This window comes from Musa acuminata, chromosome BXJ3-2 (assembly GCF_036884655.1).
Source record: "Musa acuminata AAA Group cultivar baxijiao chromosome BXJ3-2, Cavendish_Baxijiao_AAA, whole genome shotgun sequence".
In the NCBI taxonomy this organism is placed as follows: Eukaryota; Viridiplantae; Streptophyta; class Magnoliopsida; order Zingiberales; family Musaceae; genus Musa; species Musa acuminata.
This window is the reverse complement of record NC_088350.1, coordinates 26,230,490-26,241,494: the sequence shown is the minus strand read 5'-3', so window position 1 is coordinate 26,241,494 and position 11,005 is coordinate 26,230,490. Positions and strand designations below refer to the sequence as shown.

The window sequence follows — 11,005 nt, the reverse complement described above, 5'->3', positions numbered from 1 at the left end:
ATCGCAGGTGTCGTCGCCAAGGCTCTTGTTCCATAGCTCCGGTGCCACACTAAACCCAAGAACACTGAGAGACATTTGGTGTCGCCGCCATTGTAGTTCCGGTGATAAATTTGTTAAGAAGTTAAAAGTATATTTCGAAACATTATAAATTAATATTTTTATATTTTAAATAAAATTATATAAAATTTTAAGGATAAGGAATTTTTAGTTCAAAATAAATTTTAGAAGATTTCAAATAATATTAGCTAGAGTTATAGAGATTAAGGATTCTTGTACTTTATATCCATAAATAGATGGTAGAGTTATAGGGATTAAGGATTCTTTGTATTTTATATCCATAAATAGGTGGCATCTTTTTTTATTTGATTTGATTTTAGGCTATTAGTACCTTGTTACTACGATTTTGGGCTATTAGTATCTTGTTACTACTATTTGAGAAAAGGTTATACTTACATGTGATTCTCTCTTTCTTTACATGATATCAAAGCCACAAGAGTGATAATATGTATTTCAAGCTCTTCTTAGTAAAGAAAATAATCTTTTTCAACTATAAAAAATTATAGTTGAGTTGATGAATTTGGTATTGAACTTATCAATAAGTGTAACTATAAGATCTAGAAGACTTGTTTGGAGTCTTTATCTCAAGAAGATCTATGAGATGTGATTGGTGGCAATACAACAACAGTAGATGGAGGATTTTAAATAAAAAGGTTGAATTTATATTATATATATATATATATATATATATATATATATATATATATATATTTCCCATGATCTCTTTGAACATATTATTCGATGTAAATCAACTTTAAAGAGGATCACTCTTGATGCATTGCTCAATAAAAAAAAATATCACTTAGCTTTAGTATTTGAAGAATGATTTAACAAATACTATCCAACATAACATCTTAATTTCTTAGTATTTTTTTAAGATTAAAAATTTATGTTCAATGATATCACTCTTAGATCTAGATGTGCGATGCACGAATGAAACATTATATTATTCATGGTATTCGAATAGAATATATTTTTTATGTTACATCTATTCAAGGATGGGTTCAACAATCATTTTTAGTACAATTGAAAAATCTTCTTACTTCTTAGGAATCCCTAGCTCGTCAAACGATAGGAGCTTCTATTTCAGAGGGGAGATGGAGATGCCCTTTTTATAAATAAGAAAAAGGGTAATGATAACAATAAAAAGAAGAAGAATGATGGTAAGTAAGCAAGAGTCTTCTTCAAATAATTGTGCAAATCGAAAGAAGATCAAGTATTATAGGTGTGACAAGTTAGGCCATATCAAGAAAAACTATCTGTGTGAAGATTCAAAAAAAAAATATTGCAAATAAAGAAGATTGTTCTAATGCTGAAAATTGGGACAAATGTTTTATGGTTGAAATTAGTAAGGCAATGACATCTATCAATTTTGAAAATGACTAGATTGTTGATTCAGGATGTGATCATTATTTCGCTGGTGATAGTACCAAATTCACTAATATTCATCAATATGAAGGTAAATATGTAATTACAATGACAAATAATAATATTCACCAAATGAAAAATAATGGTATTATTATAATCTCAAATAAAGATAATGATCCTACTACAATGAAGAGTGTGTACCATATTCCAAGTACGAAGAAAAATCTCTTCTCTATTGCAAATGCAGTTGATGATATAAATTTTGTTCTTTTTGATCCTAATAAAGTCAAGATTCTTTATAATATAAAAGAATTAGATGCACATATAGTATATTATGGTAAAAGGGTCAAAGATTTACATGTTTTGTCGGCGTCAACTACTTATGTTGATAAGATGAGTACAAATGATAGTGCATCGATCTGGTATGCTAGACTTGGTCATATAATTTTTTTAAAATTAAAGATTATGATGTAGAAAAATTTAATGAATGGTCTTCTCGATCTTACTACTTTTAGTGGTAATAAAGTTTATGAACGGTGTCAATAGCAAAGCACACAAACACCCTTTTGATATATCACTTTCAAAATGTAAATTTTCATTGGAGCTTATTCATAGCGATTTAATGGACTCTACTCAAACACTATCTTATTTATGTTCTCGTTATATGCTTATCTCTATTGATGATTTTACAAGGTTTACTTGGGTTTATTTTATGAAAAAATTAATTTTTTTAATTTTAAGAGTTCAAGTTAACGGTTCAAAGTTCTTTCAAAGAAAAATTAAAAGATTGCACACTGATGTTGGCGAAGAGTTTTCTTCTGATTGATACTTCTTTTTTTTCTTTTTTGCAAGGAGTATGACATAAAAGGATTGGGACTTCTTTTTGCCTCTCTTTGGTCTGATATGATAGGCCGTTTTGTTTTCTTGAGATGCTTTGGTCGGAGCAGGCACATGAATTTGTTTTATATTGGAATATTAAATTGAACTTTATCTAATCTTTATGTGAGTTGAAATCATAGATTTGGTTGGATTGACCCGATTTAAGAAGAAAAAAGAGATGAAGGTAGAAGTTTTATAAGTTATTGTGTTTAATAAAAAATTTTAGTTTTGAATCGACTCCCTTCTTCATTTATAATCTATGCTTCGTTAAATCCCATCATATTTTAAAGAAAATTTTCAAAATGTGTAATGAGAAACGTTGACTGGATTGTATAAACCATGATATGACAAATTTATATTTATGATCGGATAAAGCAATCGGATCATAAATTTATATTTATGATCCGATTTATGGCGTAGAGGAGGCTTCGGACTACTTATTACGACGCCCACACACTGAACACATCACACCAACTGAAAAGTGACAAGACGACGACGACGAGGAGGAGGAGGAGGAGGCATCCGCCACATGCGTGCATGCCTCGATCAGATGACCTGCAGCTCTCATGCGACGTTTGACCCTTCAACTAGGACTCGGGCGGTAACTCAGACCACAAGCCGTCCTCGCCACGCACCATCCTTTTGTTCTTCTCCGCCCACCACGACGGCAGCGCCGGGTTTATACTCAGATAGCCACCGTGCTTGTTCACCAGCGCAAGGCTCCTCTTCACGATGGTGCAGTCGAAGTCGCCGTTCTCCCCGGTCCACCCGGCCACCGTGTGCAGGTTCACCTGCAAGTTATGCCTGTCATGATTTGTCTTCAAGCACGGCGACTTTCTGGAATCCACGGTCAGAACCGTGCCAATGTCAACGTAGCCATCTGAAGTTGGCGGAAAGTTTGGAATGTCAAGATCATCTTTGTTCAAGACACGCAGAGCTCTCAGATTGGGCAGCTTCGCCCAGCTATCGCTGAAGGCCTGATTCCCCACTCGCGGTGAACCAAACACCATGGTGCAAACGGGGAACTCCTCTTTCTCCCCGATCTTAGACAACCCACTCCTCACTATATCGTAAGCGCTTAAGATAGCAAGGGCGCCTCCCAGGTTGTGGCCGAGACAAACTATGCTGAGGCTCTCGTCTTTGTACTGCTCCACCAGCTCTTTTATCTTAGCTAGTAGCTGCTCCCTGGCGCTCTCCTTCGTCTGCACGTCGGCTACCACGGTGTAGATCTCAAACCAGCCTTTCATGACCATCGGAACATCGCTGGTGGAGTCGTCGAACGGCACGAGAGTTTTGGGGATATCGTCGCCCCACTCTTTGGTTCCTTCGGTCCCGCGCCATACGACGTAGATCTCGCGGACTCCGGATCCGTCGGCGTGAGCGCTGTTGGAGACCGCTACATAGCCCATCCAACCCTGCGAATTGGCAATGAGGTATTGGACGACGTGGTAGTCAGCAGCCTAGGTAAAGAAGGTCTGGTCGAGGAGCCTGTCCATGCTGTAGCTGCAATTGCCGCTGTACTTCTTGGAGTCAAGGGCGGTGATGTAGGAGTCGGTGGTGACCTGACACACGTCGCCAAAATTGAGGAGGAGGCAGCGGAGGGAGTAGTCGAGAAGGCCGGACCAGTGATTGGATCCCAGGAGCTCCGCCTACGATGGGTTCTCACTGCCAGCATTGTGCCCCATGTTTTGCTACACAAGGAGAGAGGACCAGTTTTAGGTTTTGGTAGGACAACAGGAGATGGGGGGATCGACTGTGTTTGGGATGCGAGGTGCCTGGTGGCGAAGACTATATATATCGATGCATCTGCCTGTGCGTCCCTATGCATGAAACACATGTGTTTCATGCAATGCCATGTTAGGTTCTAATCCGGATGAGGATTCAAGAGTGAAGACGTACTGTAATGCCAATCGTTTGATACTATGCAACCTCATGAATGAATCGTGCAACGTGGTGGAGGAAGCAGACTGGGATCTTGCTTCGGTTTTGCGATGCTGTGTCAGCAGAGTACATGGCTGTCCTTATTTAGTTTGGACGGATCCAGAAGTAGGAGGAAGGAGGGCTCTTAGAGGGAGGAGAGAGAAGAAGAAGAAGAAGAAAGGAGAAATACATGCGTGCACTTCCTTTGTCCGGTAATAGCGTGACGTAAGTGGTGACCTTTCCGAGAGAGGGCAGAGCGTCCACTCGAGTCGTTCCTTGCGTCGTGGCTCCGGTACTATTTTTAGCGGCCCCATATGTATTACTAATGTTATCTAAAGACAAAGGTCCTAAAGCTATCCAGCTTCTACCGGTTTATTACATTATGTCCAAATGATATGACAAAATTAATAACCTAATGCAAAGTCACGACAAATAGCACGATTCAGAATTAAATGGTTGACATCACAATACTAACACTTATTTATTCATTTATTTTTGGGTAGCAACCGTACCGATACGGCCACAAACACTGATAGACATACTTAAAGCAAAGCACGCAGCAGCATGCGTTTATTTTGCGGTGGAACACGTGGGGGTACTCACGTCCCACTGGACGACTATAGCATACAGACCTCCGACTGATGACTTGGAAGGACGCGTGACGTTCAGATGCAGTAGGCTGAAGTAGACGACTATACGTGCGTAATTATAGTACGCACCAGTTGGCGACACGTGCACATTCATATCCCAGGCGGCGCCTCCACCCAGTTGCCATCCTTGTCAAGCACCATTCCTTTGTTCTTCTCCACCCACCACGACGCCGGTATTTTGCAATCGTCCACCAAATCGTCGCCCTCCTTGTTCACCAGCACAAGGCTCCTCTTCACTCTGGTCGGGTCGAAGCCGCCGCTGGCCCCCTCCCACCCGGCCACAGTGTGCAGGATCGCTTGCAAGTTGTGCTTGTTGTCCACCTTACTCTTCAAGAACCTTGATTGCTCCGAAGCCACCTCCAGAACTGTGCCAACGTCAACATAGCCCCACTCTAGGGGTGGCAGGTCAGGAACAGGGTCTCCCTTGTTCATGACACGTAGTAATCTTAGGTTGGGCTGCTGCTCCCAGCTGTCACGGAAAGCCTGATTCCCCACTCGCGGGGATTCAAACACCATGGCGCATACTGGGAAGTACTCCTCCGTCTCCCCAATCTTAGATAGCCCATGTTTCACTATGTCATAAGCGCTTAAGATGGCGAGGGCGCCTCCCAAGCTGTAGCCAACACAAACTATGCTCAGGTTCTCGCCTTTGTATTTCCCGACTAGCTCTTTTACTGTTTCAAGCAGCTTCTCCCGTGCACTCTTTTTGTTGAAGTCGAAGTTGGGATCGCTCGAGTTGTAGATGTCGCGCCAGCCGAGCATGACCTTCACATCGTTGCTGTCTTGGTCGAATGGCACGAGAGGAATGGTGATATCCTCGAGATACTCCATTTTTCGGCTGGTGCCGCGCCATACAACGTAGATGTCGCGGCGGCCGACGGCCTCGGCATGCGCGTGGCTGGAGACCGCAACGTAGCCCATCCAGTTGGATTCCTTCAGCACAAATAGAAACGTTGACAGGGCGTACAGGTACTCCAACACCGCGTAGTCGGCAGCATTGGGGAAGAAGGTTTTGTCGAGAAGGCTGTTCTTGGAGTAGCGACAGCGGCCGTGAAACTGGGAGTTGCTGTCGCCGATGAAGGAATCGCCGGTGACCTGGCACATGTCACCCCACATGAGGAGAAGGTTGCGGAGGGTATCGTCGAGGGGGTCGAGAAGGCCGGACCAGTGGTTGGATCCCAGGAGCTCCGCCCATGATGGGCTCCCAGCGCCACCGGTTTGCGCCATGGTTATGACAGAGAAGAAGGATTATGGATCGATCGACTGTGTTTGTGTTTGGTGGTGCTCAATTTGACGCTATATATAATGCATCAGCCCCAGCACAGCACATGCGCGCTATGTCCTGTTGTAGGACGAACGATGGTATGTTTGATCTGCAACCCCATGCATGGCGTTGGGTGAAATAACTTCAGGCTTTGCTTCAACACACATTCTGCGTCAGCGAGGATGTTGACCTAAAGTTTACCAAAGGTGGGCGAAAGCTGTTGGGAAGAAGAGATTTGGAAAAACCAAAATCTTCTCATCTTGACTAATAGGAGATTTAGAAGAGACTTTGACTCCAATTATAATAAAGGTTCTTATCTTGACTAAGACTCTTAACCTAAAATTCTATCTAGTCACAAAATTATGATTTACTAGTCCAACAAAAGCAAGCCAGCAAGAAGAAAGATTCAATATTCTAAGTAACACAAGCAAACAGGCAAGAAGAAAAACAATAGATGGCAATGGAATTAGAAAGGAGAAAGAACAGAGAAGTCAACGCATTTCTATGGACCTTTTTCGCATTCTTATCAGCAAAGTCGTATACTTGATCACCACAGGAAGTCGATCTAATTTTCCTATTCTTGTTGTGTTTTTATGTCGTCGTATACTTTTAATCTCATATGAGAGGTTGGAATAATTGTTAGTTAGTATTTAGAACTAGATGGATCTACTGTCATTAATTCTCTATTAAATATTCTACACCAACACAGATCGAAATAAATCACATCAGGATGAGTATACTATTGACACTGAGTCGTGAACGCAGCACTGCCTCACGTTTCTGGTCCGTAATATGCTACCTGGCCCATCTCTTGATTGTGCAAGAGACGGTCCAATTGAAGACACAGCCCGTGTTCCTAATGATAGCTTACGGAGCGTAAAGACATGACTGGTACGTCAGGCATGAAGCACGTAGATGGCATGCAATGCGTGCCATGCTGAATTGTCATCTGGATGATGGTCCAAGATTGCAATGAATGCCATGTTGTGGTCAGTTTAACCTAGAACATATTGTTTTCGCATTCTTATCAGCGGGGCCATTCAACTTAGATGCACCGATTGGCATTTTTGTGCCAACTCCACCATTAACTTTTATTCAAGTTATCAATAACAGTAAAATTTTGTTTTAAACCCGAAGCTAAATGCATATATAGGATCGCCAGAGGAAGTCGATACAGTTTCTCTATTCTTGTAAAGGCTTGTACTGTTTTTATATCGGTGTATGCTTTTATCACACTCCGATTTCTATCTCGTATGAGAGGTTCGATTATATTTGAGTTAGAATTTAGAATTAGATGGTTTTATATATCATGAATTCTTTATTAAATATTTTACATCAAGACGTCAGATCAAAACGAATCATGTCAAGACGAATTTACTATTGAACCTGATCACATATGCGCCGTAATAGAACCCTGTCATAGAATTGTGACATATGGTATCAAAACTTTTATGTATTGGAACATAATGCACGCCGTATTAAAGAAAGAAATAGATGCATTTCTGTAATCAATAATCGGGGCCTAAGCATTTTATTAACCAACGCCTGTCAATATAGTCGATATTTGGTAAGCACCGATGGAAGCTAGAGTTATTGTTTCTTGGCAAGGAATTCAATCTCATATGTTACTCGTGCACAAAGGTGGAGGAAATAAGTTTGTGCTTTACTTGGCTACTTGGAACATCACCTAATTCGCATGTCGATCCAAAACTTGGGAGGAGGTACGTGGTTGTCAGGAGGAAATAATATCAGAGAATTGGAGATGGGAAACTCAAGTGGTGACCGACTCAAGTGATGCACATCCAGGAGAGGGTAGAGTTTGCACCAGGGTCGTGCCTTTAGTCGAGGAACGGAACGCTGCTTCCTGTTTCTGGTCCAATAATGTGCTAGCTGCCCCATTCGTTGATTGTGCGAGAGACAGTACAAATGAAAATACAGAACATGTTTCACTTGACAGCGTGGGGTGACACTCGGGGCTGGAGTGGCAGTTAATTAAGAGAGGGTGGTACAGTGGTATGTTGAGTCTGAGCTATGAGTCGTAGAACACAGTTTACATGGCAGTATACTTACTCGAAAAATTCTAAACTGTAGCTGTACATGAAAAATTCTAAAAGCAAGTATGCGTTACTTAACAAAGTGCCGTGAATGTACGGAATGCATGCATTTTGTAGTAATTGAGTGCAACAGTTTTGTGGTACATGAAAAAATTAATGGGCTCTACTCGATCTTACTATTTTCAGTGGTAATGTCAATAAGACATTACAAAGGATGTCAATAAGACAAAGCACATAGACAATCTTTTGATATATCACTTTCAAAATGTAAATTTTTATTAGAGTTTATTCATGATGATTTAATAGGCTCTACTCAAATACCATCTTATTTAGGTTCTCGTTATATGCTTATCTCTATTGATGATTTTACAAGGTTCACTTGGGTTTATTTTACTTCTCTTTTTGCAAAGAGCATGACATCAAAAGAAACTTATATATACAAATACATCACAACAAAATAGTATGACTGTATGAAAGATTCGATATCTCATGGAGACTTATAAATGTTGGCTTCATACAAAGAATTTCTATATGAGCTTATGTTTAGTGAAAAATTATATGTTCTTTGTGCTATGTATACATACTAGACCTAAAGAAAAACAAACTTGATGCTAAAGCTAAGAAATATATTTTTATTGATTACGATGAAAGAAAGAAATATTATAAATGTATGGATCTCAAGATATTATGTTTGATGAAGTTTCTTATTATTATTCTTCATAAATAATTTTTAAAAAAATATCAATCATAATAATAAAAATGATATATATATATATATATATATATATATATATTCAAAACATATGAGATTTATTTATCATTTTGGTTTCTTTTATTCTACTTTATTTTGTTAGCTATGTTTGAAATCTTTGTAGCTTGGATGCTCGATCTCCGATTTTTTTTTTAACAATGATTCTATCAATTATTTTATTTGACATTTTCAACCTCCAAATGATAAATTAATAATTTCATGATTTAACATAATCGACTATATTATATTTATAGTCATATCTTTATATAATTTTTATTAAAAATCATATTTTTACGATAAATTTTATAAAAAAAATATTTATTAACATAATCATATCTTTATATAAATTTTACAAAAAATTATATCTATTATGTTTTTACACTCCTTTATAGTATTTTCAATAATACTAAAAATTATAATATAATGTAATATTAGGACAATTATATTTAGTAATATTATATTTAGTAAAAGCATGTAATATAGTAATACTATAATACAATATTTTCATATTATATTATAGTAGTAGTATTATTATTATTATTAAAAATATTTTAATATAATGTAAAATTATTATAATTGGATTAGTTCAACTTAAAATTCGTCCTTTAGTTTCTCCCATTGGTAGTTCACAACCGCCGTCATTTCTTGTTGCTTTCCGTTTGATATTTAGCTTTCTTGTTCTGCTTTTGCTCTTCTGAAACCCGACTGTGGAGAGGCGTTCGACGATCATCTCCTCCTGCCGTTGGCGACCCACCTTCCACCGCGCGTCTTCCGCTTCAGCCTATTGTCCCTGGCTTTGGAGCGGGGCACGCGGACGAAGCAGTAGGACACACCCGCGGGAAGGTAGCTGGAGCGGACCATCAATTCCCACGGCGCTTTCTTGTACACCTCCATCTCGGGAATGCTAAAGCCGGGGGGATTCGCAGCGGCAGATCACGAACCTTGTTGAGAAGGCAATTGCCCATCAGCTCTTCGTCGGTCGGGGTAAAATGGCACCCCATCCACTTCCATGTCTTGTCTCCGCCGTCGCTGGTGTTTTCCGACGCCATTGCTAGCGAAGGAAGGGGAACGAAGAAAAAGAAAGAAGAGAAGCGAGAGGGAGGAACGAAGGAGGAGTGTAGCGAAAGGGCAGAAAAGTTGTGTCGCAAGTGAGGGGTATCATATATATAGAGAGAGGGGGTGGGGGGCTATCGAATTAGGAAACACCCAAAGTTTCCTACTTCAAACAGGGATCGAACAAAAGATTATGTTTTATTTCGTTTGGACATGGCTATCCTTATTTAGTTTGGACGGATCCAGAAGTAGGAGGAAGGAGGATTCTTAGAGGGAGGAAAATGGCAAATGCACGTCGGGCTAGAGAGGAGTGCGAAGAAGAAAAGGAGAAACACATGCGTGCACTTCCTTTATTGGTGTGTGCCCCCACAGTCAGTAAAATTTATTGGCTATATAGAACAGAGTCCAACAGAGGAAAATATCGGTCATACAATTGAGTCATGTTTGTGCTTCGACTCGAATGGAACTGTTGAGTTTTAGATTGACCAGAAGAGTGAGCGAGTGATTCATAGTACATACAATAGAGGACATGGTGGGGAGACAAATTGGTGTCGTCTACGTCACAGACACAATTCCAGTTTCTCTTAGTTAGAGCCTTCTATACGGGCTTTATTCTCCGGGGACATCAGCCGTCGCACCCTGGCTCGTGGGTGCTGCCGCCATCCATGACTCTGCAGCAGGTGGAGCTACCAATGTCGCTGCTGCGAGTGTGGCCTCCGCTACGAGGTTGAGGTCGTCAAGAAATCCATACATCTCATCGCAAGTCCATGTTTTTGACAGGTCGAGGTCGTCAACAAATCCATCCATGTCATCGTAAGTCCACGCTTCTGGCATCGCAGGGGAACCCTCGCAAGACGATCCAAATATGTAATGGCAATCTACGCTTCCTTCGCTTCTGGCACGGCATGGGAACCCTCGTAAGATGGCTCTTTTCCCAAAACTCCTGTGTCAGGGATACAAGAATACCCAAAGATATCTGTTGTCGCACCCTGGATCGCATGTGTCGCCA

At 40.3% G+C, this 11,005-nt stretch overlaps 2 protein-coding genes across 2 annotated transcripts; both read right to left on the bottom strand.

The window, feature by feature from the left end:
- Positions 1–2,891: 2,891 nt before the first annotated feature.
- LOC135631560 (phospholipase A1-II 5-like) lies at positions 2,892–3,713 on the bottom strand. The gene has a single exon (XM_065139292.1). The coding sequence runs from the start codon at positions 3,711–3,713 to the stop codon at positions 2,892–2,894; it is 822 nt and encodes a 273-aa protein (XP_064995364.1).
- Positions 3,714–4,964: 1,251 nt separating this feature from the next.
- Positions 4,965–6,101, bottom strand: LOC135631559 (phospholipase A1-II 5-like). The gene has a single exon (XM_065139291.1). It carries the CDS (start codon positions 6,099–6,101, stop codon positions 4,965–4,967), a length of 1,137 nt encoding a protein of 378 aa, XP_064995363.1.
- Between the last annotated feature and the right edge of the window lie 4,904 nt (positions 6,102–11,005).